The sequence below is a fragment of the Brassica napus genome, chromosome A7 (assembly GCF_020379485.1).
Source record: "Brassica napus cultivar Da-Ae chromosome A7, Da-Ae, whole genome shotgun sequence".
In the NCBI taxonomy this organism is placed as follows: Eukaryota; Viridiplantae; Streptophyta; class Magnoliopsida; order Brassicales; family Brassicaceae; genus Brassica; species Brassica napus.
In genome coordinates this window covers 26,060,000-26,086,280 of record NC_063440.1, presented here as the reverse complement: position 1 = coordinate 26,086,280, position 26,281 = coordinate 26,060,000, and the positions used below count along the sequence as shown (strand labels likewise).

The window sequence follows — 26,281 nt, the reverse complement described above, 5'->3', positions numbered from 1 at the left end:
ACTAATTTTTTATGACATGCAGTGCAAATGTAACTATTTAGGTGTGGTATTTTAGTATTTATTACGTATCAGTATTCAGTATGCTCTCTAATAATAAGAATTGAATAAGGAGAAAAGATAAAAAAAATATTATGATCAAAAGTAAAAATAACAATATTTTTTAAGTCTTTAGTCTGATTATTTAACTAAAGGTTCATTAATATATTTATACTATAAAATCAGTACCGGTCCTGGTTTATGATGGACTGGGAACAAAATAATAATATTGGACCAGTTTATAAAAGTTTGTCAAAAAACTAACTGTAGTAAAAAACTGCACGAAGAGAGATTGATCCCATCACTCTAAAGTATTAAGGGAAGAGCTGTTTCCAACTGACCTAGAGTGAACTCACAGAAAATGAATGCTGGAATTATTGATAATAATTTTACGGCCGGAAGCGTATGCTTCTTCCGTTTCCTATCAGGGTCGGTACTGTATAAAATCTATATTCTGAATTTCAAATATGATTTATTAATAATTATGCAGATTAGTTTCAAATATGATTCATAAGTATAATTTTTAATATATATTTTATAAAGTGGCTTAAGATTGGTCAAATAGAATCATGAATTATTATAAAATTACACCCAAAAAATGAATTATCATAAAAATAAATAGAATTATTGGTTTAAATAGTATTTTTCATAAATTATAACAAGATGAATCATGGGTAAAAAAAATATTTTTCTTGTGGATACTTTTATTTATTAAGCGATAAATTTGTCAACCCAATTTCGATCTAACCAAATGTAAACCGGCAAGCATCATATAAACCGAGTAATAACCGGTTGGTTCCTCGAGACTGTTATCCACAATAAGAATCCACGTGTCTTCTTCAAGCGCCCTCCCTCTCCTTCCATTTCTTCCGCCATTTCACCGAGAGAAGAAACCTCTTCTGGGGTGAGAAAACTCGTCTTTCAAAAAAACCCTCTCTTCATCTAGTAAACGTCCGTTAACTTACTGAAGAAGCCGTTAATCTCAAAATGAACCTCGCAATCCCCAATCCCAACTCACACCACCTCTCCTTCCTCATCCAGAACTCCACCTTCATCACAAACCGCAGGCTCTTCGCCAACAACCCCAACCGCCTCACCTTCCTCTCCGGCGGGAAACGACCCTCCTCCGTCGCCAAAATCAACGCGAAGACGAAGGATCTCGTCCTCGGGAACCCCTCCGTATCCGTCGAGAAGGGGAAATACACCTACGACGTCGAGTCCCTAATCAACAAACTCAGCAGCCTCCCGCCGCGCGGCAGCATCGCCCGGTGCCTCGACATATTCAAAAACAAGCTCTCCCTCAACGACTTCGCGCTCGTCTTCAAGGAGTTCGCCGGCCGCGGCGACTGGCAGAGGTCCCTCCGCCTCTTCAAGTACATGCAGCGGCAGATCTGGTGCAAGCCTAACGAGCACATCTACACCATCATGATCTCGCTGCTGGGGAGAGAAGGCTTGCTCGACAAGTGCCTCGAGGTGTTCGACGAAATGCCTAGCCAAGGCGTGGCGAGGAGCGTGTTCTCTTACACGGCGTTGATTAACGCTTACGGTAGAAACGGACGTTACGAGACGTCTCTCGAGCTTCTCGAGAGGATGAAGAGCGAGAAGATATCGCCTAGTATATTGACTTATAACACTGTGATAAATGCTTGTGCTAGAGGGGGGTTAGATTGGGAAGGGTTGTTAGGTTTGTTTGCGGAGATGAGACATGAAGGGATACAGCCTGATATCGTGACTTACAACACGCTGCTTAGTGCTTGTGCTATTAGAGGATTGGGGGATGAGTCTGAGATGGTGTTTAGGACTATGAACGATGGTGGGATTGTTCCGGATTTAACTACTTACAGTCATCTCGTTGAGACGTTTGGGAAGCTGGGGAGGTTAGAGAAAGTGTGTGATTTATTAAATGAGATGGCTTCAGGGGGGAGTTTGCCGGATATCACTTCTTACAATGTGTTGTTAGAGGCCTATGCTAAGTCCGGGTCTATTAAGGAGGCGATGGGGGTGTTCCATCAGATGCAGGCGGCAGGGTGTACGCCGAACGCGAATACTTACAGTGTTTTGCTGAATTTGTTTGGACAGAGTGGGAGGTATGATGATGTTCGGCAGCTTTTTCTCGAGATGAAGTCTAGCAATACGGATCCTGATGCTGCTACGTACAACATTTTGATTGATGTTTTTGGGGAAGGTGGGTATTTCAAGGAGGTGGTGACTTTGTTCCATGACATGGTGGAGGAGAATATTGAACCTGATATGGAGACATACGAGGGTATAATATTTGCTTGTGGGAAGGGAGGATTACACGAAGATGCGAGGAAGATTTTGCAGTATATGACGGCTAAGGATGTGGTGCCAAGTTCCAAGGCGTACACTGGGGTTATTGAAGCGTTTGGGCAGGCTGCTTTGTATGAAGAAGCACTCGTTGCTTTTAACACTATGCATGAAGTGGGAAGCAATCCGAGTATCGAGACATTCCACTCGCTGTTGTATTCTTTTGCAAGGGGAGGACTGTTCAAGGAGTCGGAGGTGATTTTGTCTAGGTTGGTGGATTCTGGTATTCCCAGGAACAGAGATACTTTCAATGCGACAATAGAAGCCTACAAGCAAGGAGGCAAATTTGAGGAGGCTGTGAAGACATATGTGGATATGGAGAAGTCAAGATGTGATCCTGATGAGAGGACGCTTGAGGCTGTTTTAAGTGTGTATTCTTGTGCACGACTTGTTGATGAGTGCAGGGAGCAGTTTGAGGAGATGAAAGCTTCTGATATACTACCCAGTATCATGTGCTACTGTATGATGCTGTCTGTTTATGGAAAAACCGAGAGGTTAGTGCCTTCACACCAGTATCACGCTCTATCTTATGTTGTCTTTTGTGTTCCTACATGGCCAGGCATTGGAGAGACATGCTAGTGTAACATAGCACCCTTGTTGATTTTCTTGCAAATAACTTGCATCTTCCATTTTTTGTTTTGTTTTCAGGTGGGACGATGCCAATGAGTTACTGGAGGAGATGCTTTCAAACAGAGTATCAAATATTCATCAAGTTATCGGGCAAATGATCAAGGGAGATTATGATGATGACTCAAATTGGCAGATAGTGGAATATGTCTTAGACAAACTCAATTCAGAAGGATGTGGTTTGGGAATAAGGTTTTACAATGCTCTTCTGGATGCTTTGTGGTGGCTGGGCCAGAAAGAGCGAGCTGCAAGGGTACTCAATGAGGCAACAAAACGTGGAATTTTCCCTGAGTTATTCCGGAAAAACAAACTTGTGTGGTCTGTTGATGTGCATAGGTAGGTTAAGATCCCTACGCTGGCCCCGTTGGTTGAGTACCAGTCAATCTAATTATTGTGGTTTTCGATATTCTGCAGAATGTCAGAGGGTGGCATGTACACGGCGCTATCTGTTTGGCTAAATGATCTAAGTGATATGCTTGTAAAGGGACAGGATATTCCTCAACTAGCTGTTGTTGTTTCAGTGTAAGTACTTCGATGCTGGCTAGCTCGTTTCATTAGGCTTCCGAGCGTTGTGCTTTTAACTTGTCTTTTGCCTTCTGTAACTTATTTTACTTTCTGAATTTAGCAGACGGGGACAATTGGAGAAAAGCTCTGCTGCAAGAGAATCTCCCATCACGAAAGCTGCTTTCTCCTTCTTGCAGGATCATGTCTCGTCGTCATTTTCCTTCACGGGATGGAACGGAGGTCGCATTATGTGCCAGCGATCTCAGCTCAAGCAATTGCTGTCTACTCAAGAACCAACTTCAGAAGAGTCCCAGAAAAGTAGCCTAGTCGCTTTAACAAACTCGCCAATCTTTGCTGCTGGAACAAGAACTTCAACAAGCAGTGACACGAACCAAAGCGGCGGTAACCCTTCCCAAAGAAGAACTAAGATGAAAAAAGAACTAGCAGGAAGCCCAGCTTAACCGGTGTGCGTAATTTCCAGCAACCAAAGGCCTCTTCTGTCTTTCTCGATCTAGACTGGCTGGTGAGAATCCTGCTTCTATACTTCTAGTCATTTACGTGCCCTCCATGTCCATGCTAATATGTTGTGGTGCCAAGCAGTAGTGTCAGCCTCTGATAGACAGAAGAGGCCATATAGGAAGAAGATAAATGGTCGTCTTAGTTTATATGCAGAAGTGATGCTACAAAATGTCAAAGTAGCAAACTCTTATCTTTTGATGGAACTGTTAGCCAGACCCATGATTTTGCAGCCATAGATTTATGTTTTTCTTTCATCTGTCTTTCTGGTTACTATTGTGAAGCTAAATGTTGTTGTAATATATCAAAGCTCTAGTGTTTGCTTGTCACATCTGTGATGGTCTGTCACTATCTCCCAATCTAACTTATTACACACCAATGACCCAGTGGCCTGTGTTTAAATTGGAACACACAACAACTCCACTCGTCAGGATAAAGAATAAACTAGTTGATATGCAAGATTCTCCTTCTGGCTGATTCATCTGCTTTCTCTCTCTTTCTCATGTTTATTTTCTGATTTAGGAAAGTTACAGGCAAGCTTCTCATCCAAATTGGTAAAAAAAGAAGAAAAATAAAGGAGAAAGGAAAGCTCTTCCTTTAGTGCTTTACACACTACTCTTAGGTCTGCACTTTGTGTGCATAAAAATAATGGTGTCTTTGCTTCCTAACCGATGCTAGTGCCTTGTGTGTTTTTGCTGTCTTCCAAAACTATTCACCAAAATTATGTGTATACTTTTTAGTTTTTTTCCCTATAAATCTCAAAAAATAAAAAACATTATATATATTGTGATCATTTCAAACACCATTTTAGAAATTAATCTTACAATCAACTAAACTATCAAAAAAATTTAGTTAGATGAAATAATTTTTGTTATACTTGTACTCTGTATAAGTTATTATAAATTCAGAAAGGATTTACCTGTCTCCAAGGTCAAGGATTTACCTGTCTCCAAGGTCTTTTTAGAGATCTACTCAAGGATAGACAAGATATAGTTGTTTAAAAAAATAAAGTACTAGGTTGTAGCTGTAACTTGATATTATAAGAGTGAGAGTACAGAATCATTACAGAAGCTGACTATTTTTCTAACATCAAGTTGCATGCGCTTAGGAAGGGACATTGAGTTGACCAGATTCGTATAGTACAATTACAACCCTACATTTTTATCATAAATAATTTACAAGGGTAATATATTACATGAAAAGTTGCATATTGTAACATTTTTTGATACATACAATAAGATATCCTGAGCTAAAAGAATAGCTGGAGACTTTAATAAACCTATGATATCTAGTCAGCAACGAAATTAAAAAAGTCTATCCGAACGAAAAATAGGTAGAGAGACAGGCAGGTTAAGATAGAAAGATAACACAGACGAATAGTAATTCTACACGTGTCATATGATACCATCACCAGCAACTACAACATGCAATAATTTAAGAAAGAAGCACGTGGTTTTTGGCTTATAAAAGGCAAAGCACAGATCTACTCAACACCACCACCACTCCATTACCATTATTTGCTTTGTACTTTTGATTCCTTGACGTTGTAAGAAGGAAAACACCACCAGCTCCGGGGTAATAACATGGCGGATGGTAGTAGTTGTTCGTCGGATTCAGGCTGCATCAGTAGAGAGATCATGCTGTTTGGTGTCAGGGTGGTTCTTGATCCGATGAGAAAGAGTGTGAGTTTGAACAACTTGTCTGAGTACGAGCAGACGGAGGAGATCCCAAAGATCATCATCGCCGAGGATGAAAAGAACAAAACCTCCTCCGGTTACGCCTCCGCGGACGACGCTGTTCCGATCTCTTCTAGCCGAGAGAGGAAACGAGGTACTGTCTTAGATTTAGATGTAACTAAACATGCTTTTGTCAAAGAAAAAAAAAAATTATATTGATTAGAGATTTGTCTTAATGTTGACTTTTGTCTTGTTTTTTTTTCTGAAACAGGAGTTCCATGGACAGAGGAAGAGCACAAGCTGTTCTTGCTTGGGCTGAAGAAAGTAGGGAAAGGAGATTGGAAAGGAATATCTAAGAACTTTGTCAAGACCAGGACGTCTACTCAAGTAGCTAGTCACGCTCAGAAATACTTCCTCCGGCGAAGTAATCTCAACCGTCGCCGGCGAAGATCTAGTCTTTTCGACATGACAACTGACACGGTAAATTGTTTGGCCTTAATATAAATTGTTAGGTTTAAGAAAAAACTTAGTTAAAGAAGTCTTGAAGATAGAGAATCTATAAATGGTGACTATTGGTTAATAAATATTAAGAATAACAAATAGACATTGATTTGTTTGATCATCAGGTCATGCCCATGGAAAAAGATCAGATGCTTATGCATGAGAACATGTCACAACCATCTTCTCTTGTACCTGAAATCAAGATACACCCGGTTATGCAAATCTTTCCTGAGTTTCCGGTACCAACATCTGGTGGTAATGCATCAAGGAACCATCTGGTACCATTTACTTTTCAAGCACGGCCTGAACCAATCTCTCTCAGCCTCACACTAGCCTCATCTAATCTTAATGACCCGTCTTCCTCAAGGCACTCAGCATTCAACACGATTGGAGTTGCTTAGAAAAACCCCCCAAAAGGTTGAATCTGCAACACACACGTTGTTTGTTTCTCTGTTGTACAGATAGGTCTTGAGATTTTCTTATGTATTTGGCTGAAGAGACCTGTGTCAAAAGAAGAATAATAGACAGAGGAGTTTGGAGGATAGTTTCTAAGTTTGGTTTTTAGGGTTTCATCATCATCTTTTGTTTTGTTTTCTTTTTTTTTTTCCTTCCATGCTTGGAAGTTGTTGTAATACTACTTACCTGGTCATTCGTGTGGATCTATATCAAAACTTATAAAAACTATATTAACGTTATATTTCATTCATGTTCTTGCAATATATATATAAAAAAACAGAGTCGTACTTGCTTCTCATGTGGTGGCCATCTCTATCAATACTTGGTGATTCATATTTCATGGGGGGGGGGGGTTTCAGGGTTATATTATAATATATCTGATGTCCATATAGAGATAAGGTGTTGTAGGGTTCGTGGAATAATGTCATTATCTTTAATGATTCCAATAATGTCTCATGTTATTGGTTACCTCCATTATAGTGGAGCTTATTGTTGTCCCATCAAAATCCAGATTCTTTTTAAAAATATTTTTTAGTGTGGGATGATTAGGTACATTACCTGTTTCGTAAGCAATAATCTTCCAATCAGAGAACATGATTCCCATTCATTAACCAACCAATCAAACAGCATCGCATACATGTGTTAGATGTTTTTTTTGGGGGTAAAATGCCCTTAGAAATCTCTATAATAGAATTCATCTATTTTTAGTAAAATATAAAGAAATATTTTTGTTTGTTTCTATAGAGGTAAAAATAATATTTTCTATACTTTCCCTTATAAATAGAGAAATTTTATTATAAAGACATACGTTAGAATAAATTCAATTCTATAGTAGAAATTCTTTATTTTGGAAGAAAGTACAAAGATGAAAATAATTAAGATGTGTTCAAGATGATCTAAGATGTTTTGTCCGCGTGCGAATAAGTTATTGTTCATACATATAAAAAACATTTATAATAAATTAAATATCAAATTTCTTACATACAAACAAAGTTTTTCATCGTAATAGAAATAATTATTGCGTAAATAAACTTGAAAAATTCATGCGTTTGCAATATTTAATATAAATAAAATATTAAATTTTAATATATGACAAAAAAAATCTTTCATAAATAATAGTATTAGATAGTCTCATGTGTTGGCATATCCTCTGTTTTGGTCGTGTATGGTTGTAAAGTTCTTGTCTCGACACTTGTATCTCTAAACTTGTCAATTTCAATCCATCGTTCCAGTCTAATATACTCTGTTTTAGAGTCTCACAACCCATAAATAGAAACACAAGTCACAAAAGAGGGACAGATAGAGATCACCATCTCTGTTTCTTGTTGATTTATTTAACCAATTTGATCTCACATGCATGATTACACAATTGCTCTGTTTCTTCTTGTTCTTGTTTCTTCTATTACAAGCAACAATGATCTTTAAACGCTCTTTCAAAAACTTCGTTGAACAAGAACTCGGATCTTTCCCTAAATTCCTCATCTACACCGTCCTCGAATGGATTCTCATCACCGCCCTCTTCGTCGACGGGGTTCTCGCCTTTCTATCAAACCAATACGCCAGATTCTTCGATCTCGACGCTCCTTGTCTCCTCTGCACAAGAATAGACCACGTTCTCGTCCCTAGGGATCCTCATTTCTATTACAACGACTCGATCTGCGACTCTCACAAGAAGAAAGTCTCTTCCCTTGCTTATTGCCACGTCCACAAGAAACTCTCCGAGATCAAACACATGTGTGAAGGATGTCTCCTCTCTTTCGCTACCGAGAAAGAATCTGATTGTGATACGTATAAGTCTCTCATTGGGATCTTACATAAAGATCTTGAGGTTCTTATAGAAGATGAAAGAGATCTTCCCTTGGGGCTCAAGAAACAGGACGATCTTGTTCAGACAACAACAACACATCTGATAGATTACAAGACAGATAGCTTGAAACAACATTGTTCGTGTTGTGGAGAATTATTGAAGACGAAATCTGAAAAGTTCTTAAAGAAGAACAATTCTTTCCTAGCTCCTGCTCCTTCTCCTAGGGTTTCGTACAACAAGCTGTCTGAAATTAATGAGTCTGAGTTTAAGGACTTTGATGTGGAGGAGAGAACACCGAGTTTTGTAAGAGGAGGCAACAAGTTCTTTGGGGTTCCTCTGTCTGATTCAGCGCAAAACAGTCCAAGATGGTCCGTTAGATCTCTCAGGAAACCCCCCTCTTTGGATAAGATTGAGATACCTGATTCAAACGGTGAATCCATCCTTAATCAGCTCAAGAAAGAGGTTCGTTTGGACAAGAAGTCACTGATAGATCTGTACATGGAGTTAGATGAAGAGAGAAGTGCTTCAGCTGTTGCAGCAAACAACGCAATGGCTATGATCACAAAGCTGCAAGCCGAAAAATCGGCTATTCAAATGGAGGCATTGCAGTACCAAAGAATGATGGATGAACAAGCTGAGTATGACCAAGAGGCTTTGCAGTCTATGAGTAGTGACTTGGCGAAGAAGGAAGAGGAATTTAAGGAACTTGAAGCTGAGTTTGAGGCTTATAGAGAGAGGTACGGATGTTTGACTGATGATGAAGCCTCGGGAGATGAGTTTCTTGAGGAACAAGGTAACGCTAGGGCAGATGATGAAGGCGCAGGAGATGAGTTTCTTGAGGAACACGGTAATGCTAGAGCAGATGATGACTGCCAAGAAACCAAACCAGACTCTGACTTTGAAGATTGTTCTTCAAATCAAGAGGAGGATGTAGAAAACGTTGATCAAAATAGGTCTTGTAAATCCGAAGAATCTGGACTTTTGGTACAAATGAAAAGCTCAGAGCAGTCTACTGAAGTGAATGGTGCATCTGCAGAGGAAGAGAAAGGTATGAGTTTAAGAATTTTACTTTGTGTTCTTTATTTATTCTGATGAGAAAACCTTTTCTTTATGTTTGTGTTGTTGTGATGAAATTGAGCAGGAAGTGTAAGCAAAGAAGGGATAGTAAAAGAGCTTTCGGAGATCACAGAGAGGCTAAGTGCGCTTCAGTCAGATGGTGAACTGTTGAAACATATTGCAGATGTTAGTGAAGGAGAAGCAATGCTATTGCAAATATCTCAGAACTTGCACATGCTTCGTAGTAGTTTTGTTGCTATGCCTTCAGAATCATGAACTTGTTGTAATAATAACATCATTTTGTTGTTTCTTGCATAACAAGAAAGCTTCTAAACCCCATTGTATTAACTTGAAAACATTTCTTTTATTATTATTATTAGTTACTAAATATTTTTAGAGTTTCTCCATGAACGTAAATTGGATTGCATTAGGGTTGAGGTCTGATTGGTTGAAACGCAAATTTGTTTTCTTTTATTGTCCATGAAACCAAAAATTTAGTTACATTCAGACCTAACTTACTTGGCCTAAATGAAAACCAATAGTACTACACCAATTTGTACCCAATTCAATCTTTCATGTGTCTTCCTCAAACACGTCTTACCTTATCCAATCTAGTCATAGGGTTGATCCAAGACAACCCAGTTTTCTAAGGCTATATAATCTAACAATAAGCATGGTGACTTATCATCAACAACAACATCGTCATCATAACTCCAAAGCAATGGCTAATAGTCCAAAAAACCTTCTTCTCTCTCTCTCGAGTGTTTTAATCCTCCTTACACACTGCATCATTCACAGGCTCACAGCCTCTTTCCAATCATGCAGTCCCATTACGTGTATTGCGCTTGTCTGACCCTGTAGAATAAATATTGTAGAGCTTGTTTATGATACTGAGTCCACTACTACATATAAATAGATTCCTTGTGAGACATATTATGGGCTTATGTCACATTTGACACACATACACTTACATTCGAATTATTGAAAGGGAAATTGCACCCTATATACATGAAAAAAACTTAAATACACTAACTAACCAAAATCTTCACCTCTCTCCTACTTTTTCTTCCTATCTCTTTCTACTCTCTCTCCCAAAATCTAATTTTCATTTTTTTTTGGTTATTTGGCAAATAAGCCCTTATTGAAATTCGTATAATATAACACAACAATAATTTTCATTGGAAACTGGAAGAATCTTAGAGCAACATTATTGCTGGGACAAATTTTAGGTATCTTAGCATTTTTTATTATTATTTTTTGAATAAGAGATATTGTTAAGAGACAATGTTAAATATACAGATTATTGGTAGAAACTTTTATGTTGTCTCTTAGTAAAAAACATATAAAAGAACCCTAAATTAAGAACAACAAGAACAAGAACAGAACAACAACGTTTGCTTATATAACAGAACAACAATAACAGAACAACAAGAACAAGAACAGGCCACACGGTTTCAACTTAATTTTAATTGAACAACAACAGGCCACTCGTTTTAATTGCCAACTTGCTTCAACATTAAATCTGCATCAACATACAGATATTACATGAGTGATAATTTCGTATGTGAAAAGAACCTGCAGACAGAATCCAAACAAATAGACGAATTTGGGATGATGCAGAGTGCAAAAGTGATTACCTTTAACAGGATCACCATCGATACAATCCAACCCGCTTTCACTACCGGAAGCTCTCTCCTCCGCAGCTTCATCTCAGCTCTCCTCCGAAGCTTCTCGTCTCCTCCGAAGCTTCATCTCGTCTCTTCGTGCTGTCGTCGGATTGGAGGTTCCAACCGGGAGAGAACTTTCGCGCGAGAGAGAGAAGAGATAAACGACGAAGAAGGAACACACCTCCTCTGATCTCTCAAGTGCCTACGCGTGTCAACAAGAAACGCCTCATTTTGTCCCTAATTAAAAGACGTTTCTTCCATAATTATATATTTTTTATTTATTTTTTAATTCAAAATACGTTAAGAGACGCCTTAAGGATGGCGATAATTGTGCTCTTAAAAAACAAAAGAAAAAAAGAGATTTGAAAAATAATTAATTAAAAAGAAAAAGAAAAGATTTATACTAACTTACGCCTTAAAAAGAATATTGTGCGTATCTGAAGAACCAAGATCTCTTTTCTCCTTCTCCATCTCTCGTCGTCGTCGTCATCATCATCATCGTCCAGTGAACAAAGTTTCCAACTTTCTATCACTTTCGGATGCAAAGTTAGGTTTTTTATCCAATTCATTTAAAAATGAAGAAACCCAAATCGTCAAAACCCGAAAAAATCGACAAGCTCGATCTCTTCTCATCACTATGGAAGCAGAGATCTTTCCGTGTAATAATAGCAATAGGGCTCCTCTATCTCCTAATGGTCACTGTCGAGATACCCCTCGTGTTCAAATCCTGGTCCTCCAGCAACTCCGTCTCCATCGATTCTCTCTCCAGACCCGAGAAGCTCGAAACAGAAGAGCAAGACCCGCCCCAAATCGAGATCATCTCTAATCCACCTCCTAAACCGGATTCTAAACCGGCCCTTAACCGTGAACACCACAGAGGTCTTCTCTCGAGCCTTAGATTCGACTCGGAAACGTTCGACCCGAGTAGCAAAGACGGGTCAGTGGAGCTTCACAAGTCAGCCAAGGAGGCGTGGCAGCTAGGGAGGAAGCTCTGGAAGGAGCTCGAGTCAGGGAGGCTTGAGAAGTCAGTGGAGAAGCCCGAGAATAAGACAGATTCTTGTCCAAACTCTGTTTCGTTAACCGGGTCTGAGTTCATGAACCGGGAGAATAAGCTGATGGAGCTGCCGTGTGGTTTGACGTTGGGCTCGCATATCACTTTGGTTGGGAGGCCGAGGAAGAGTTATCCTAAAGGAGGAGATGGAGACGGGTCTATGTTGGTTTCTCAGTTTGTGATTGAGCTTCAGGGGTTGAAGACTGTTGATGGAGAGGATCCTCCTCGGATCTTGCATTTTAACCCGAGGCTTAAGGGGGATTGGAGTAGAAGGCCGGTGATTGAGCAGAACACTTGTTATAGGATGCAGTGGGGGTCTTCGCAACGGTGTGAAGGGTGGAGGTCAAGAGCTGAGGAAGAGACTGGTGAGTGAGGTTTATTCTTTTCTGATTTGGTACTTTCCTCCCTTTCACAAAGAGTGTCACATAGATATTTTTTACTCCAGAAAATGATTAAAATGCATTTATGTTTTCTAACTACATTTTTTTTAACAATATTCTATCCATTTCATAAAAAGTGTGTTTAGACATTTTCACACAAATTAAGAAACCGATTGAAACGCATTTATGTTTTCATGTCATCTATTTAACCAAACAACATTTATTTGTAAGATCAATGCATTTTACAATTAATATTGAGGTAAAAATAAAAATAAATTGTATTGAAATTGTAGAACCATATTTTTTATGTAATAATAAAAAAATATTAAAGTGACACTTAATATGAAACATAATATTTACGATAACTAAAATTATTTATTAGATCAATGCATTTTACAAATAAAATTTAGCTAAATGTAAGTATAAAATGTGTTGAATTCTCTAAAGGTGACACTTTTTGAGAAACAAAGGGAGTAATACTTTAGTGTTGTTTGCAGTTGATAGTCATGTGAAGTGTGAGAAGTGGATCCGTGATGATGATAACTATTCAGAAGGTTCAAGAGCGAGATGGTGGTTGAATAGACTCATAGGAAGGAGGAAAAGGGTTAAAGTTGAATGGCCGTTTCCTTTTGTGGAAGAGAAGCTCTTTGTTCTCACTCTCAGCGCTGGTTTAGAAGGTTACCATATCAATGTTGATGGACAACACGTTACATCTTTCCCTTATCGCACCGTGAGTATATATACATATCCTACACATGATTATCTTGCAGATAAAATAGCAATGACTGACTTTTGTGTGATTCTTTGTAGGGTTTCACGCTGGAGGATGCAACAGGATTGACTGTGAACGGAGACATTGATGTCCACTCTGTGGTTGTTGCCTCTCTGCCAACATCACACCCCAGTTTTGCTCCCCAGAGGCATCTCGAGTTGTCGAAAAGATGGCAGGCTCCTTTAGTACCCGATGGGCCTGTGGAGCTTTTTATCGGTATTCTTTCGGCGGGGAATCATTTCGGAGAACGGATGGCTGTGAGGAAGTCGTGGATGCAGCATGTTCTCATCACATCTTCAAAAGTTGTTGCTCGTTTCTTTGTTGCACTCGTAAGTTACATTGTTTCATCAAAGTATAACTCTTTGAAGGATAGATAACTGAGGGGCACTCGTGTGCGTTTTAACAGCATGGGAGGAAAGAGGTGAATGTGGAACTGAAGAAAGAAGCAGAGTACTTTGGGGACATTGTACTTGTTCCTTACATGGATAGCTATGATCTTGTCGTCCTCAAAACTGTTGCCATATGTGAACACGGAGTGAGTTATATATAGGACATGCTTCCACATAATTGTTCTTAATGAAGTGTGAAAACAATGGAATTTTGATTGGTGCAGGCTCTTGCATACTCTGCAAAGTATATAATGAAGTGTGACGATGATACATTTGTGAAACTTGGCGCAGTGATCAATGAAGTGAAGAAAGTACCCGAAGGTAGAAGCTTGTACATTGGTAACATGAATTATTACCACAAACCTCTCCGTGGTGGTAAATGGGCTGTCACATACGAGGTATATACATTCTTGTGCATCACACTCCATCTCTGTGTTGTTTGATATAGTGAAATGGTGTTTGAGTGGTTGTTGTATATCAGGAATGGCCAGAGGAAGACTATCCACCCTATGCAAATGGACCTGGATATGTTCTGTCTTCTGACATTGCACGCTTCATCGTGGAAGAGTTTGAGAGACACAAACTACGGGTAAGGAGAAGAGAGAATCATAAACTAATTGTGACACAACTTGTTTATTCTCAGTTATATATTCATTTTTTTTTTGTTTATGTGAACATACACCAGCTGTTCAAGATGGAGGACGTGAGTGTAGGAATGTGGGTGGAGCATTTCAAAAACACATCAAACCCAGTGGACTACAGACACAGTCTTAGATTTTGCCAGTTCGGTTGTGTTGAGAACTACTACACAGCTCATTACCAGTCTCCAAGACAGATGATATGCTTATGGGACAAGCTCTTAAGACAGAACAAGCCAGAGTGTTGTAACATGAGATGATGATTATTGAGGGACGTTCTCTGAGATATAATATGCCTTCAAGCGTGCTGTAGAATGTCAATTTTGCAAGCTCACCATAGAGAGACTCTGGACTTCACTTTGATTGGTCTGCAAACTTCAAGCCTTCAGAAAATGCAGAGAAGAGTAGGGGAGAAAAAAATTAGTCTTACTGTTTATTCACTTCAATCAGTTAATTTATTTTCATATGTATAAAACCAATTTCTTCATATAAATGGAAATTTTTGTTCACCTCTTCATAGAACAAGAAACACCTTACGTCCTTCATAAGGATTCTCCATGACTACAAATGTTCTTTTTTGGTTAATACAACGTTGGAAAAGAGTTAATTGTACACTGAGATTAACAACATTCACAATGTCAAATAACATACATTTGTAAAAATCTCTTCAACCTGTCTCATTTATGATACATGTATGTGTGCAGTCTCTCAGAACATCCTGATCATACAAATTGAATAACAGAACTCACAAATATTCTTTAAAACATATGAAAAAAAGATAGACCTTCTCCACATACACTTACACTAACAAAGCCAGTAGAATCAAAGACAAAGACACCAAGATTCCATGGAAACCATTCATATGCATATAACAAGAAGACGAAGAAGAAGAAGGAGAAACCGAGGGACCAGGGTTTCTTCTAGCTACCGTGGAGTTCTCCTTGGAGCAAGTCAAGTTGCAGCGGCTTGGCCTAACCACTCTATAGACACCATTGCTTGTGAGTAAGTAGATGTCTTTGTTGTTGTCCTCACCAAAGGAGAAGATATATCCTAAAGACAACCCTGAAGTTCCAGGAGAATCATCACATTTCATTGGTGAGTCACTGGCGCAGCTGAAGGTTATTCTGTGGGACACAAAGTTCCCGCTATCAGCAGGCGTTTCAATCCCTGCCCACACTCCATTTCCATAAAGATCAGCATACAAGTACCTGCAAAAGAAACATTATAGTTGCAATGTAGCTACAAAGATATGAGGAAGCAGAGAAAAAAAGAAGAGTGTGAGTGTTGTTGGCCTCACATTCCATCTATGCAAGGATCTGTCTCTGATCTGTAAAAGTATCCTCCAGTGATTGAAGCTGATTTTCCACTTGAGTCAACTTCAGAATGGTTGTAACCCATCACAGGGAATATAGTGTTTATTGATTTAGCAGATGTGTTTCCACCAGGAGATGACTCAGGTTGGAAAAGCTCAGGGCCTTCATACACACGCCAACCGTAGTTTCCTCCTTTGGTAATAAGATCCACCTCTTCATATGTGTCCTATCAACAACAAAACATATCAAGAAGATTGTAAACAGAACAAACAGACGAAACAAACCATTCATTTACCTGTCCAACATCAGCACACATGAAGTAAGAAGGCCTAGAAGAATCAAAGCTGCATCTCCAAGGGTTTCTCAATCCAACAGCCCATATCTCAGGTTCAAGCTCTTTGTCTTCACGGAAAGGGTTGTCTTTAGGGATAGAGTAGTTTCCCCACAGTCCCCTTTTGGAGATATCAGAAGCGCTAGGAATGTTATCTACATCAAGCCTCATGATCTTCCCTAGCAAAGACTTCTTGTTCTGTGAGAAGTTATAAGGGTCGGCGCCTCCACCTCCATCTCCCATCATAAAGTATAAGTACCCATCAGAAGGACCAAAGAGAATCTGTCCAGCATGGTGTGATGTGAAAGGAAGTCCCATTGTGAATATCCTCCTGACTTCTGTTGGCTTAGCGTTCTTGGCCTAAACAACAAAAAGAGGCTCTTAACAACAAAGATCTTTAGATGCTGAGAAGCCAATCAAGAATACTCCCTTCATTTCAGTTAAATTGTCGTTGTAGAGTAACATTTTCGTTTCAATATAAGTGTTGTTTTATAATTCAATGGAAAGTTTATTAACTTTATATTCTAATATATTTTTCTATTGGTTGAAATGTGGTTATGTATATTAGTAATGATGTTTTTATTTAAATTTTTTTTTTAATTTGTGTGTCCAAATCTAAAACGACAATTAAAATGAAATGAAAGAATTAATAAAATACCTTAGAAGGGTCTGATGAGGTACCATTGGCTGAGTACTCAGCTATTACAGTTTGGAACTGGCATGGTTGAGATCCACTATCAGGAGTTATCTTGGAAGGATCACAGTTCACATCAGAGTTACAAGAGCATCTTCCAGTACAGCCTGGCCACTTGGACTTATCACAGTTGAAAGAAGCGAAAAACCGCCCGTTCTGAGCAAACTTGGGATGAAAAGCCATACCCATCATTCCAAAAGAAGTATCAAAATGAACTTCATCAGTCAAATCAACAAAGGGACTAGATGGATCCACATCCAAGACCCCACCCGAGTCCTGATCCGGTAAACCAGCCAAGAACACTACTCCAGGTTGTGTAGAGAAGAAGGCGCGGTTTGAGCCATCAGGGTGAGGAACCATGTTGAGGTAAGATCCGTTTCCGATTTTCTCAAGGCATAGACCAGGAGGAGGCTTTTCAGGAGTAGTGTCATTAAGAGTAACTGGCTCTCCGCTGAAGCAAATGGTTTCATTGGAGCTAGCAAATGCGCTGCAGAAATCGGTTTTGGACTGCCATAGATCAAAAAGTTTGGAGGCGTTGGTGTTCATTGGCGCTCCAGCTTGGCCTTGTAACGAGGGAGCAAAAAGAGAGCCTGATATGGAGATGTTTTGACATGTCTCCCATGTTTCAGAGCAGAAGTCTTTTGTTGAATTAGCTGAACTGGTATTGCTGCAGAGGATTGGAACAGATAGCTGATCTGAATGGTCTCTGAATAATTCTGATGAAAAAGGATCACATCTCTGTAACATCACAGTGAGAAATAAAAAGGGAAAACTTAAAACACAATTCATCTTTTATAGATTCTTTCCATAAATAGAACAGCACAAACATTTCAGAATCTTTTAGAGAGAAAAAAAAAGGAGAGATTGAACTTACAGAACAAAGGATTGACTTTACAACAGAAGCACAAGCCTTGTCTGAAATGTTCATAGACTGAAACTGCTTGTTCAGATTTGAATCTTCCTTTGTATCGCAGCATGTTTTGCCTTTGTAAGGACAAAAGCTCGATGTTGAATTCCCCTCTAAGGGAGCTCCTAAAAACGAAAAAAAAAAAACATAAACAAAGAAAGCTAAAAGTCAAAACCATGAGAGGATACAAAAAGAAGAAACTCACTTGAATCAGAACAAAGAGGAAGAGCCAATGAAGAAAGAGTCGAGCATAAGATGAACAAGAAGAAGATCACAAGAGATCGATGAAGTATCATCATCTTGTCTCACAAGAGACAGATCTTGAGGTATGGATAATGACAGTGGAAAAGAAAAGAAGTCTGTATTTTATACATCTGATTCTCAGGACAGGACCAAGAGATAGGCAAATAATACAGCTTAGTTTGTTTGACTCTGCGGACAGAATAAATGCAGTTGCGATGGCGTTTACTGTCTTCCCATGACTACCAACAACCATATCCCCAGAAATCACTCTTCTGATATTTAATAATATATATATCATCATGTTGCTTTGAATTTTTCAACTTTCTCGTGTCACATAGACATAAGTTTCTGTCTTTTTCTTTTGCTTAGCTAGCTTTTGATTCTTTTCCAACTCTTCTCTCTATCACGAGCTTATCGTCTTGATATGAGAAAGTCAAAGTAGTTGACATCTTGTGCCTGGGTTTTTGAACTTATTACCATTTTTAAAATGTAGGTTTGGAGTTAATAAAGCAAAAGATGACAAAGAACATGAGTTAATGTCTTATTCAAGTTCTTTCTTCCATTTGCGGCTGCAACAAGCCAAAACTTTTAAATAAAAAAAACATAGTTTTATACTACTAATAAAATAACTCTAAAACATGTGGAAACTGTCAACTATAATTGGGAATGCAATGAATAGGTATTGGTGAATGGTGATTGGTTTGTGATTAGTCTGAAGTACAATGAATGAATGAGACTTACGGCCTGCAGTTATATTTGAATGCATAATTAACAACTATATGAATAAAAAATTCAATATTTTTGGGGAGGAGACAAAGATCTCAGCTTTCTTTCTTCCCACCTCTAATCTAACCAAAGATAATTGATACAAACATAAGTTACCAGAATAACTTACAGGTAAAGTAATTACATAAGCTCGGGTTTCACTTTCCTAAGTATCATATTTCCGAGAACTCTATGCAACCTTTTCACAAACAAGGCCGGTCCTAGAATCAAAATATCACATTTTAGAGGGTATTATATAAAGAATTGACTGTGGTACAATAGCAACAGCAAAGCCAAAGAACGCCACAAACGCTATTATAACAAAGGACAGCCTGAAGCAGTGAGCCAAACATGTGTTCCCCTCCATAGAAGCAATCTTGTCATAGATATAACCGATCAATCATAGAACATGATTAATGCGGATTTCTTATGAAGGGATTCTTAGCGTAATATACAATCTCTTAGTTTTTTAGTTAAAAGCTAAAAATCGTATCTTATATTACGCTAAGAATTCTATTATAAGAGACCTTCATTAATCATGCTCTTAGAAGTAAGTTATAGAAACCAATGGGGACTAGCCACAGATCTGGTGTTGAAGATGGTTCCCATCTGTAAGTCTGTAAACCATAACAAACGCCAACTATAACAGCACTTATCACTGAACCCTGTTATTAATAGGCTTTTCCCAATATTATTAATGGGCCGAAAATATTGGGAAAGGCCCATCATATATACAAGGCGTAGTATACTACGATTCTGTAAGCCCAATTACGTGGAAACTGTCGCGTGGAGTCACAGGAAGAGCACACGACAGGCACAATACGGCTCGTGGAGAAGACAAGACGGAACGGGATGTTTTACAACGGAATAAACTAACGGAGTCAGCGTAGACTGGTCTCGGGAATGGAGACAACTGTACGGCCGGCCACAAGCATGCCATTTTTTCATAACGTATGTGAAAATTGACCAATCGTTTTAATATCACGAGGCTGACTCAGCTTAATCCTCCGCAAATCACGAAAATTTTCATAAACAAGACATCATCAAATCATTAACAAATCTGATACTATGAAATCATACTATTATTTTTATTATTGATCTCTCTATATGTCTGATCACGCATTAAGTTAAAGATCTAATTAATGTGTTTTGGCCCACTGCATACTGTAAATATCATAATCAACGATGTCGGATAAATAAACTGCTTTTGAACAGTTGACAAAAAAAGTTTATTGATTCTTTTCTGAAATAGTAGTATTAATGTTGAATAAATCGTACTAAATGATATGATATATTATCTCCGTTCGTGTTAATAATTAATCTTGAAACTCGGATGTCATTTTGTAAAGAAACTGACTATTGCCTTCTCAATTGTAAATCTTGTAAAAAAAAATAATTGTAAATCTTGTTTTGAAATACTCCGGACAAGGAAAATATTTACGTGTTTTTCTTTAACTTCTCATGCATTCTAAGAAATCAAATGGGAAGTAATTCTCTCTCATAACTAACTTATGAATGACTAATTAAGATTCTGATATTTTATTAATTTATATACTATTTTAAAAATTATATAATAATTTTAATTGATATATTTACTATAGAACATAGCTCAACGAATAATCAATTTGCAGAATATAATTGCTTAAACATTAAAATGTAACTATTTTTATTGAATTTTAAAATTTATTAAAAATTGAGAAACATTTTTATAAGACAAGAAACATATAATAACCTGTTATTTGGCTATATTAGTGGAACTATGCCTTTATATATCATTTTAAAAATTTATTATTTGCTTCTCTTATAAACTTTTGTTATATTTTGAATTAAAATTATTGTTTATTTGTAGAGTTTTTACAGTAGTTTTTTTTTCTATAACATAACAAAAATAAAATAGTTAGTAAAAAATAAAAAGAGACGAATAAAAAATCCCGCGCCAGAAGTATAAGCCTTGTTGGTTTTCAGCTCCAACGTCTCTGTCACTTCTGATATAACAAAGGGATTAAAATGATTAATTAAGCGTTAAACCCAAATTGATTAAATAAAGCTGTGTAGATTCAGCAGAGAGTGACGACTACGAAGATGATGGTGATCAATGCCTTACAAAACCTTCTTTATTCGTCAACTCGTTTCCTTCTTTCCCTTTTCTCCAACACTTTCCTGGTTTTCTCCTTCATCGCTGCCTGTAAATGGCAGACGGAGGTCATCTTCATCATCTCCCGCCGGAAAATGCTTCTGAGGTGGCTACCGTCGAAAACACCAAGCTTGCGGATGCTCCGGTTCTGTTCTTCGTTTACTTCCACAAGGCTTTCCGTGCTCAGCTGGTGGAGCTCCGTCGTTTAGCTACAGACGCCGCTGAAGCCGGTTCATTTAGCGGCGACCTCGCCGGTGAGCTATGCCGGAAGTTTGAGTTCTTGAAACTTGTCTACAAGTATCATAGCGCAGCTGAAGATGAGGTTAGATTCGTCTTTTACATATAGTGGTCCCAACTTTTGAAAGTAGGAAACTTTCCATAAAAGTTTTGTTCTTTGTAGATAGTTTTGGTAACTCATGCCTTATATGTCACGTTACTTCTCTATGTTGTTACACAAATGCAATAACAGTTCTAGAAACCCTATTACTTGCGTGTTACGTCTTACATTTCTTGTTTCAAATGATTTGCTGGATGTTGTAGTATTGATAATCTTCGTGGAATAGATTTAGTACATGTAGTGGTTAGCTAGAATGATCTTGAATTAAGATTCTTGGTCATAGTTTAAGATTGGTGCTAACCAGTTTCTGGAAGAAAGTGTTTGAAATGATTATTTTTGTACTGGCAGGTTATTTTTTTGGCGCTGGATTCACGTGTGAAGAACATTGTTTCTAACTATTCGCTAGAGCATGATGGCACAGATGATCTCTTCACCTCAATTTTCCATTGGCTAAATGTTCTTGAACATGAGTTAGGGAACGTATCTGATGTACTTCGTGAAGTTATACTATGCATAGGCACCATTCAGTCATCCGTTTGTCAGCATATGCTTAAAGAAGAGCGGCAGGTATATCATTTTTTTCAGTTAAAAAGACATTATTTGTCTTCAGATTTTCTGTATGTCTTAACCTGCCATGCTTCATCCACTCAGGTCTTTCCTTTGTTGATTGAGAAGTTCACTTTCCAAGAACAAGCATCACTTGTGTGGCAATTCATTTGTAGTGTTCCAGTGATGGTGTTGGAAGACTTCTTGCCATGGATGATGTCTTATCTCTCTCACAAAGAGAGAACTGAAGTTGTGAACTGCATGAAAGATGTGGTCCCAACTGAAGACTCATCACAACAGGTATGAATATCCTTTTGTTTTCTATTTAATCTTGGTAGTTTCTGATAAGATAAAAGACTTTCTGATCAAGGTCATAAGCTCTTGGCTGATGGATTGTGGGGCTTCTACAAAGATCTTGAAACAAGTAGAGTATGAAGATGTGTCTAAAGATAGCAAGAACTTATCTCGGAGTGGATGTTTTCAACGGCTTTGGCAGTGGAGTAAAAAGCCAGTTTTTATCCCAAATGTAGGACACAGCCCTATCCATGGTCTTCAGATTTTTCAAAATGCAGTTGAAAAAGATTTGAGAGACATTCAAGAAGGATTGTGCCAAGCGAGCTTCCCAAGCCTTCTTCTGGACCTTGATGTACTCATGGCTCGGCTAAACTTTCTTGCTGATGTTCTTGTTTCTTATAGGTAAGACAACTTAGTTTTTCTCTTTGGTAAGGTGCCTACTCTCTTAAAACTTGTCTAGAATTTTTTTTTTTGTGGTTGCAGCAATGCATTTAAGAAGTTCTTTCATCCGGTGTTGGAAGAAATAGCAGATGGATGCTCTTCAACAGCCAATCAATTTACCATAGATGGCTGTCTTGAGAGTTTTCAGAGACTGCTATACAAAAGTGCTGATCCTAAGATGAGGACAGATGGTTTTATTCTGAAACTTCAGGAGGAACTTGAGTCCCTTATAGTTCAAGTAACAAAGCAATTTTCCATACAGAGAAGAGAGGTAAACAACTACTTATTCCGTATTTGAATGGTTGATGTTTTAGATTTTGTTTTTGTATTAGAAAAATTGATTTTCTATAGTATAATTATTGCATTTGTTTTTTAAAATTAAAATATAAAATTAAATATAAAAATATGAATGGTGAAAATTTATTATTAAAACCAAAAAAATAATAAACGAAAGAATGTGTTTAAATTTTTTTAATATGTGCGAAAAGTTTAGTATATCAACTTTTAGTGTACAAAAGGAGTATTTGATACTTTTAGAACTTAATGGAAGTTTTTCTAGAACTAACGTATTCACCATTCATTGTTGTTTCTCTAGGTATTCCCAATCATCAGCAAGAACTGTAACCATGAAATGCAGAGGCAGCTCCTTTACACAAGCATACATGTCTTACCTCTTGGATTGCTAAAGTGTGTCATTCTCTGGTTCTCTGCTCATCTATCAGAAGAGGAGTCTCAGTCAATTCTTCAGTTCTTAACATTGGAAGATTCTTCTCCTCAAAAATCATTTCCACGCCTCTTGTTGCAATGGCTACGCTTTGGCTACTCAGGCAAAACATCTGTTGAGAGTTTCTGGAAACAGCTGTCTGTAATGTTCAAAATAAGATGTTTCTGCAAAAAGGAACCCACTGAAGAAGCATCAGGATCCTTCTCCCATCAAGCACAGCTCCAACTATGCAAAGAAACTGAAGCTGATTTGTTTATATGTCCTGGGAAAATAAACAAGTCTTCAACATGCTTCCTCATGCCAGATGCTGGAGACTTGTACCAGACACCTTACTCTAGTAGGATGAACCAGCAAATGCTATTCTCTGGAAAGCTTAAACCTCCTCCTCCTCTCCATCTTCCAGAGTTTTTTGGTGAGCAGAATGTTGATGAGCCATTCATGATGGATGTTAAACCAATTGATCTTCTTTTCTTCTTCCACAAGGCAATGAAAGCGGATTTGGACTACCTTGTTAGTGGATCAGCTAGATTAGCAACCGACTTTCGGTTCCTTGGGGAGTTTCAACAGAGATTCCATCTTATAAAGTTTCTGTATCAGATACACTTTGATGCAGAGGATGAGATTGCTTTTCCAGCACTGGAGGCAAAGGGAAAGCTGCAGAATATTAGCCACTCTTTTAGTATTGATCATGAGCTAGAGATCAAACACTTTGATAAAGTATCATTCATTTTGAATGAGATGTTAGAACTGAACATGTTTGTCTCAAGTGCAGCCGACCACCACAGAAAGATGAAGTATGAGCGGTTGTGTCTGAGTCTCCAGGAGATATGCAAATCCATGCACAAGATACTGTCAGAGCATTTCCAACACGAAGAAACTGAGCTCTGGGGTCTGTTCAGGGACTGTTTTGCTATTGAAGAACAGGAGAAGATCATAGGATGCATGCTTGGGAGAATAAGCGGGGAGATATTGCAGGATATGATTCCTTGGTTGATGGATTCTTTGAAATCTGATGAGCAACATGTTGTAATGTCTTTGTGGCGACAAGCAACAAGGAAAACAATGTTTGTGGAGTGGCTAACAGAATGGTACAACGGTCATATTGTACAAGAGGAAGCAGGAGAAGCAAACAATGATCCATTTGGGGATTCAGATCCACTGGAGACTGTTTGGAAGTATCTATTTGAAGGAGCTTCTGATGGGGATAGAGGGACCATTGGCAGCAAAATTTCAGAGACAGACATGGAAGTGGATAAGCCACTTGGAAAGACTGCTCCTAATAACAAAGAAGGTGAACATCAGCAACTTCCAGATACTAAAAAGATATGCAGAGGAGCTGACAAAAAGGAGGACAAGGAACAAACTGACTGCAATTGCCATATCAATCCTGCTCAAACTTTTACAATGTCTCAGAAGGCTCAATCCAAGAAATATGAACACTTGTTAACAATGAGTCAAGAAGAAATGGCTGCTATGATTAGAAAAATATCATGTGACTCTTCCCTAGATCCTCAGAAGAAATCATATCTCAAGCAGAACTTGTTAATGAGGTAAGCCTTATCACCTCTCATTTATTATTATTTTTTTCATTCTTATTGCCAAAACTAATATTATGTAATGTACTTTTTCAGCCGTTGGATTATTTCACAGAGGATATATAATCAAGAACCAGCCATTCTCTCAAGCAGTTTAGGGACAATTCAAGGTCAGCATCCATCTTATCGAGATCCTCACAGTTTGGTCTTTGGTTGCAAGCACTACAAGAGGAACTGCAAGCTTCTTGCACCTTGCTGTGACCAGCTCTTCACTTGTATAAGATGCCATGATGAAGAGACTGATCACTCGGTGGATAGGTAGTGTAACATCTTCTACTTTCATATGAAGAACTTCAACAAAATATTGTTTGACACTCAAATGTTTTTCTGATTCTCTTGATTTCTTATGCAGGAAACAGATAAAAAAGATGATGTGCATGAAATGCCTCCTGATTCAACCAATTGGTGCAAACTGCTCAAATACTTTGTGCAAGTCGTCAATGGGAAAATACTTCTGCAAGATATGCAAATTATTTGACGATGAAAGGTAAACTATTCCTCTACTTTGATGCTTCAAGTGTGTCTCTTAGACTAACAAGCCAATGTTTCTTAACAGGAAAATTTATCATTGTCCCTACTGTAATCTCTGCCGGGTCGGGAAAGGATTGGGCATTGACTACTTCCATTGCATGAAATGCAATGCTTGTATGGCACGTTCCTTAAAAGAGCATGTTTGCAGAGAAAAATGCTTAGAAGATAACTGTCCGATTTGCCATGAGTACATCTTCACCTCCAGCTCCCCGGTGAAGGCTCTTCCATGCGGTCACTTGATGCACTCTAAATGCTTTAAGGTACTCAACTCTGTTTATATTTGTGAGTAATATGAAAACCTAAAATAAGTTGCTAAGCTTTTTTTTCTTTATTCTGGTGGTAGGATTACACTTGCTCACATTACACATGCCCTGTCTGCAGCAAGTCTCTAGGAGATATGCAGGTCAGTTTCATCATTTTCAGACAGAATATTGTGTTCCTAGACCACATATAGTTCTGATTTTCTTCTGAAGCCAAAGTGTTTTGAGTCTTTATTGAAGCAATGAACACTTTTCAATCACTAAACAAAGGACATGTTTCACACAGGTATACTTTAGTATGTTAGACGCATTACTTGCAGAAGAAAAGATGCCTGATGAATACACCAACAAAACTCAGGTAATAGATCTCTCTCTGTCTCCATATTGTTTACATAGGGGAATGAAAATATGGTTTGGTGCAGGTGATACTGTGTAATGACTGTGGAAGAAAAGGAGAGGCTCCTTACCATTGGCTATACCACAAATGCTCATCTTGTGGCTCCTACAATTCAAGGCTTCTTTAGACCTTCCTCCAATTCACATGGCTGTGGTAAGGAAACAGTTTTGTAACATTTGATGTTGTACAAAAATAAAACAAATGTCAATAAAATTTGGGTGGTTATAACCCTGAAAGATTGATTTATATACTCCCCATCGCAAGAGGAGATAATGTTTGACAACAAAAATCTTGAGCTGGAGATAAAACTCCAGTCATCATCACTAACCTTTAAGGCTTAAACCTTAAAACTTATTATGTCATAC

The 26,281-nt window shown here is 38.2% G+C and overlaps 6 protein-coding genes and 1 long non-coding RNA gene across 8 annotated transcripts; 5 read left to right on the top strand and 2 right to left on the bottom strand.

The window, feature by feature from the left end:
* The first annotated feature begins 882 nt into the window (after window positions 1-882).
* LOC106354541 (pentatricopeptide repeat-containing protein At1g74850, chloroplastic) lies at window positions 883-4,340 on the top strand. Its single transcript, XM_013794502.3, has 4 exons — window positions 883-2,858; window positions 3,013-3,327; window positions 3,406-3,513; window positions 3,620-4,340. Exons 1-4 carry the CDS (start codon window positions 1,024-1,026, stop codon window positions 3,954-3,956), a joined length of 2,595 nt encoding a protein of 864 aa, XP_013649956.2. The 5' UTR covers window positions 883-1,023; the 3' UTR covers window positions 3,957-4,340.
* Window positions 4,341-5,488: 1,148 nt separating this feature from the next.
* Window positions 5,489-6,892, top strand: LOC106404462 (transcription factor MYB1R1-like). Its single transcript, XM_048736260.1, has 3 exons — window positions 5,489-5,841; window positions 5,959-6,167; window positions 6,314-6,892. Exons 1-3 carry the CDS (start codon window positions 5,595-5,597, stop codon window positions 6,587-6,589), a joined length of 732 nt encoding a protein of 243 aa, XP_048592217.1. The 5' UTR covers window positions 5,489-5,594; the 3' UTR covers window positions 6,590-6,892.
* A 956-nt stretch (window positions 6,893-7,848) lies between these two features.
* On the top strand, window positions 7,849-10,588 carry LOC106355975 (probable myosin-binding protein 6). The gene is made up of 2 exons (XM_013795829.3): window positions 7,849-9,499; window positions 9,593-10,588. Exons 1-2 carry the CDS (start codon window positions 8,002-8,004, stop codon window positions 9,781-9,783), a joined length of 1,689 nt encoding a protein of 562 aa, XP_013651283.2. The 5' UTR covers window positions 7,849-8,001; the 3' UTR covers window positions 9,784-10,588.
* A 294-nt stretch (window positions 10,589-10,882) lies between these two features.
* LOC125576360 lies at window positions 10,883-11,472 on the bottom strand. Its single transcript, XR_007314739.1, has 2 exons — window positions 11,145-11,472; window positions 10,883-11,029 (listed from the first exon to the last, which is right to left on the bottom strand). It is a non-coding gene; the product is annotated as an uncharacterized LOC125576360 (long non-coding RNA).
* A 132-nt stretch (window positions 11,473-11,604) lies between these two features.
* LOC106354407 (hydroxyproline O-galactosyltransferase GALT5) lies at window positions 11,605-14,916 on the top strand. Its single transcript, XM_013794331.3, has 7 exons — window positions 11,605-12,590; window positions 13,103-13,335; window positions 13,416-13,706; window positions 13,784-13,912; window positions 13,991-14,164; window positions 14,248-14,355; window positions 14,452-14,916. Exons 1-7 carry the CDS (start codon window positions 11,750-11,752, stop codon window positions 14,662-14,664), a joined length of 1,989 nt encoding a protein of 662 aa, XP_013649785.2. The 5' UTR covers window positions 11,605-11,749; the 3' UTR covers window positions 14,665-14,916.
* Window positions 14,917-15,002: 86 nt separating this feature from the next.
* Window positions 15,003-18,161, bottom strand: LOC106354406 (HIPL1 protein). The gene is made up of 6 exons (XM_013794330.3): window positions 17,855-18,161; window positions 17,617-17,774; window positions 16,707-17,480; window positions 16,013-16,408; window positions 15,702-15,943; window positions 15,003-15,612 (listed from the first exon to the last, which is right to left on the bottom strand). Exons 1-6 carry the CDS (start codon window positions 17,946-17,948, stop codon window positions 15,204-15,206), a joined length of 2,073 nt encoding a protein of 690 aa, XP_013649784.2. The 5' UTR covers window positions 17,949-18,161; the 3' UTR covers window positions 15,003-15,203.
* A 1,328-nt stretch (window positions 18,162-19,489) lies between these two features.
* BNAA07G31730D (zinc finger protein BRUTUS-like At1g74770) lies at window positions 19,490-26,164 on the top strand. Of its 2 annotated transcripts, XM_013796961.3 has the most exons (12): window positions 19,490-21,113; window positions 21,477-21,695; window positions 21,780-21,974; window positions 22,045-22,370; window positions 22,452-22,680; window positions 23,005-24,683; window positions 24,765-24,986; window positions 25,081-25,215; window positions 25,285-25,519; window positions 25,603-25,662; window positions 25,806-25,877; window positions 25,942-26,164. In XM_013796961.3, the coding sequence occupies exons 1-12, from the start codon at window positions 20,847-20,849 to the stop codon at window positions 26,041-26,043; spliced, it is 3,741 nt and encodes a 1,246-aa protein (XP_013652415.2). In that variant the 5' UTR covers window positions 19,490-20,846; the 3' UTR covers window positions 26,044-26,164. The 2 variants fall into 2 exon arrangements, with proteins under 2 accessions (XP_013652415.2, XP_048592214.1); XM_048736257.1 differs by having other exon boundaries at window positions 21,477-21,974.
* Window positions 26,165-26,281: the final 117 nt, after the last annotated feature.

Excerpts from the sequence above, each read along its gene's own strand:
- LOC106354406 (XM_013794330.3), bottom strand. The coding sequence starts at position 17,948 with ATGATGATACTTCATCGATCTCTTGTGATCTTCTTCTTGTTCATCTTA. Across the intron at positions 16,409-16,706 it reads CCTCATCAGACCCTTCTAAG|GCCAAGAACGCTAAGCCAAC; the intron begins GTATTTTATTAA and ends TTTGTTGTTTAG. Across the intron at positions 15,944-16,012 it reads TGTGTGCTGATGTTGGACAG|GACACATATGAAGAGGTGGA; the intron begins GTAAATGAATGG and ends TGTTGTTGATAG.
- LOC106404462 (XM_048736260.1), top strand. The coding sequence starts at position 5,595 with ATGGCGGATGGTAGTAGTTGTTCGTCGGATTCAGGCTGCATCAGTAGA. Across the intron at positions 5,842-5,958 it reads TAGCCGAGAGAGGAAACGAG|GAGTTCCATGGACAGAGGAA; the intron begins GTACTGTCTTAG and ends TTTCTGAAACAG. Across the intron at positions 6,168-6,313 it reads TCGACATGACAACTGACACG|GTCATGCCCATGGAAAAAGA; the intron begins GTAAATTGTTTG and ends TTTGATCATCAG.
- BNAA07G31730D (XM_048736257.1), top strand. The coding sequence starts at position 20,847 with ATGGCAGACGGAGGTCATCTTCATCATCTCCCGCCGGAAAATGCTTCT. Across the intron at positions 21,114-21,476 it reads ATAGCGCAGCTGAAGATGAG|GTTATTTTTTTGGCGCTGGA; the intron begins GTTAGATTCGTC and ends TTGTACTGGCAG. Across the intron at positions 24,684-24,764 it reads AAGCAGAACTTGTTAATGAG|CCGTTGGATTATTTCACAGA; the intron begins GTAAGCCTTATC and ends GTACTTTTTCAG.
- LOC106354541 (XM_013794502.3), top strand. The coding sequence starts at position 1,024 with ATGAACCTCGCAATCCCCAATCCCAACTCACACCACCTCTCCTTCCTC. Across the intron at positions 2,859-3,012 it reads GTTTATGGAAAAACCGAGAG|GTGGGACGATGCCAATGAGT; the intron begins GTTAGTGCCTTC and ends TTTTGTTTTCAG. Across the intron at positions 3,514-3,619 it reads CTAGCTGTTGTTGTTTCAGT|ACGGGGACAATTGGAGAAAA; the intron begins GTAAGTACTTCG and ends TGAATTTAGCAG.
- LOC106354407 (XM_013794331.3), top strand. The coding sequence starts at position 11,750 with ATGAAGAAACCCAAATCGTCAAAACCCGAAAAAATCGACAAGCTCGAT. Across the intron at positions 12,591-13,102 it reads AAGAGCTGAGGAAGAGACTG|TTGATAGTCATGTGAAGTGT; the intron begins GTGAGTGAGGTT and ends TGTTGTTTGCAG. Across the intron at positions 13,336-13,415 it reads CATCTTTCCCTTATCGCACC|GGTTTCACGCTGGAGGATGC; the intron begins GTGAGTATATAT and ends GATTCTTTGTAG.
- LOC106355975 (XM_013795829.3), top strand. The coding sequence starts at position 8,002 with ATGATTACACAATTGCTCTGTTTCTTCTTGTTCTTGTTTCTTCTATTA. Across the intron at positions 9,500-9,592 it reads ATCTGCAGAGGAAGAGAAAG|GAAGTGTAAGCAAAGAAGGG; the intron begins GTATGAGTTTAA and ends GAAATTGAGCAG.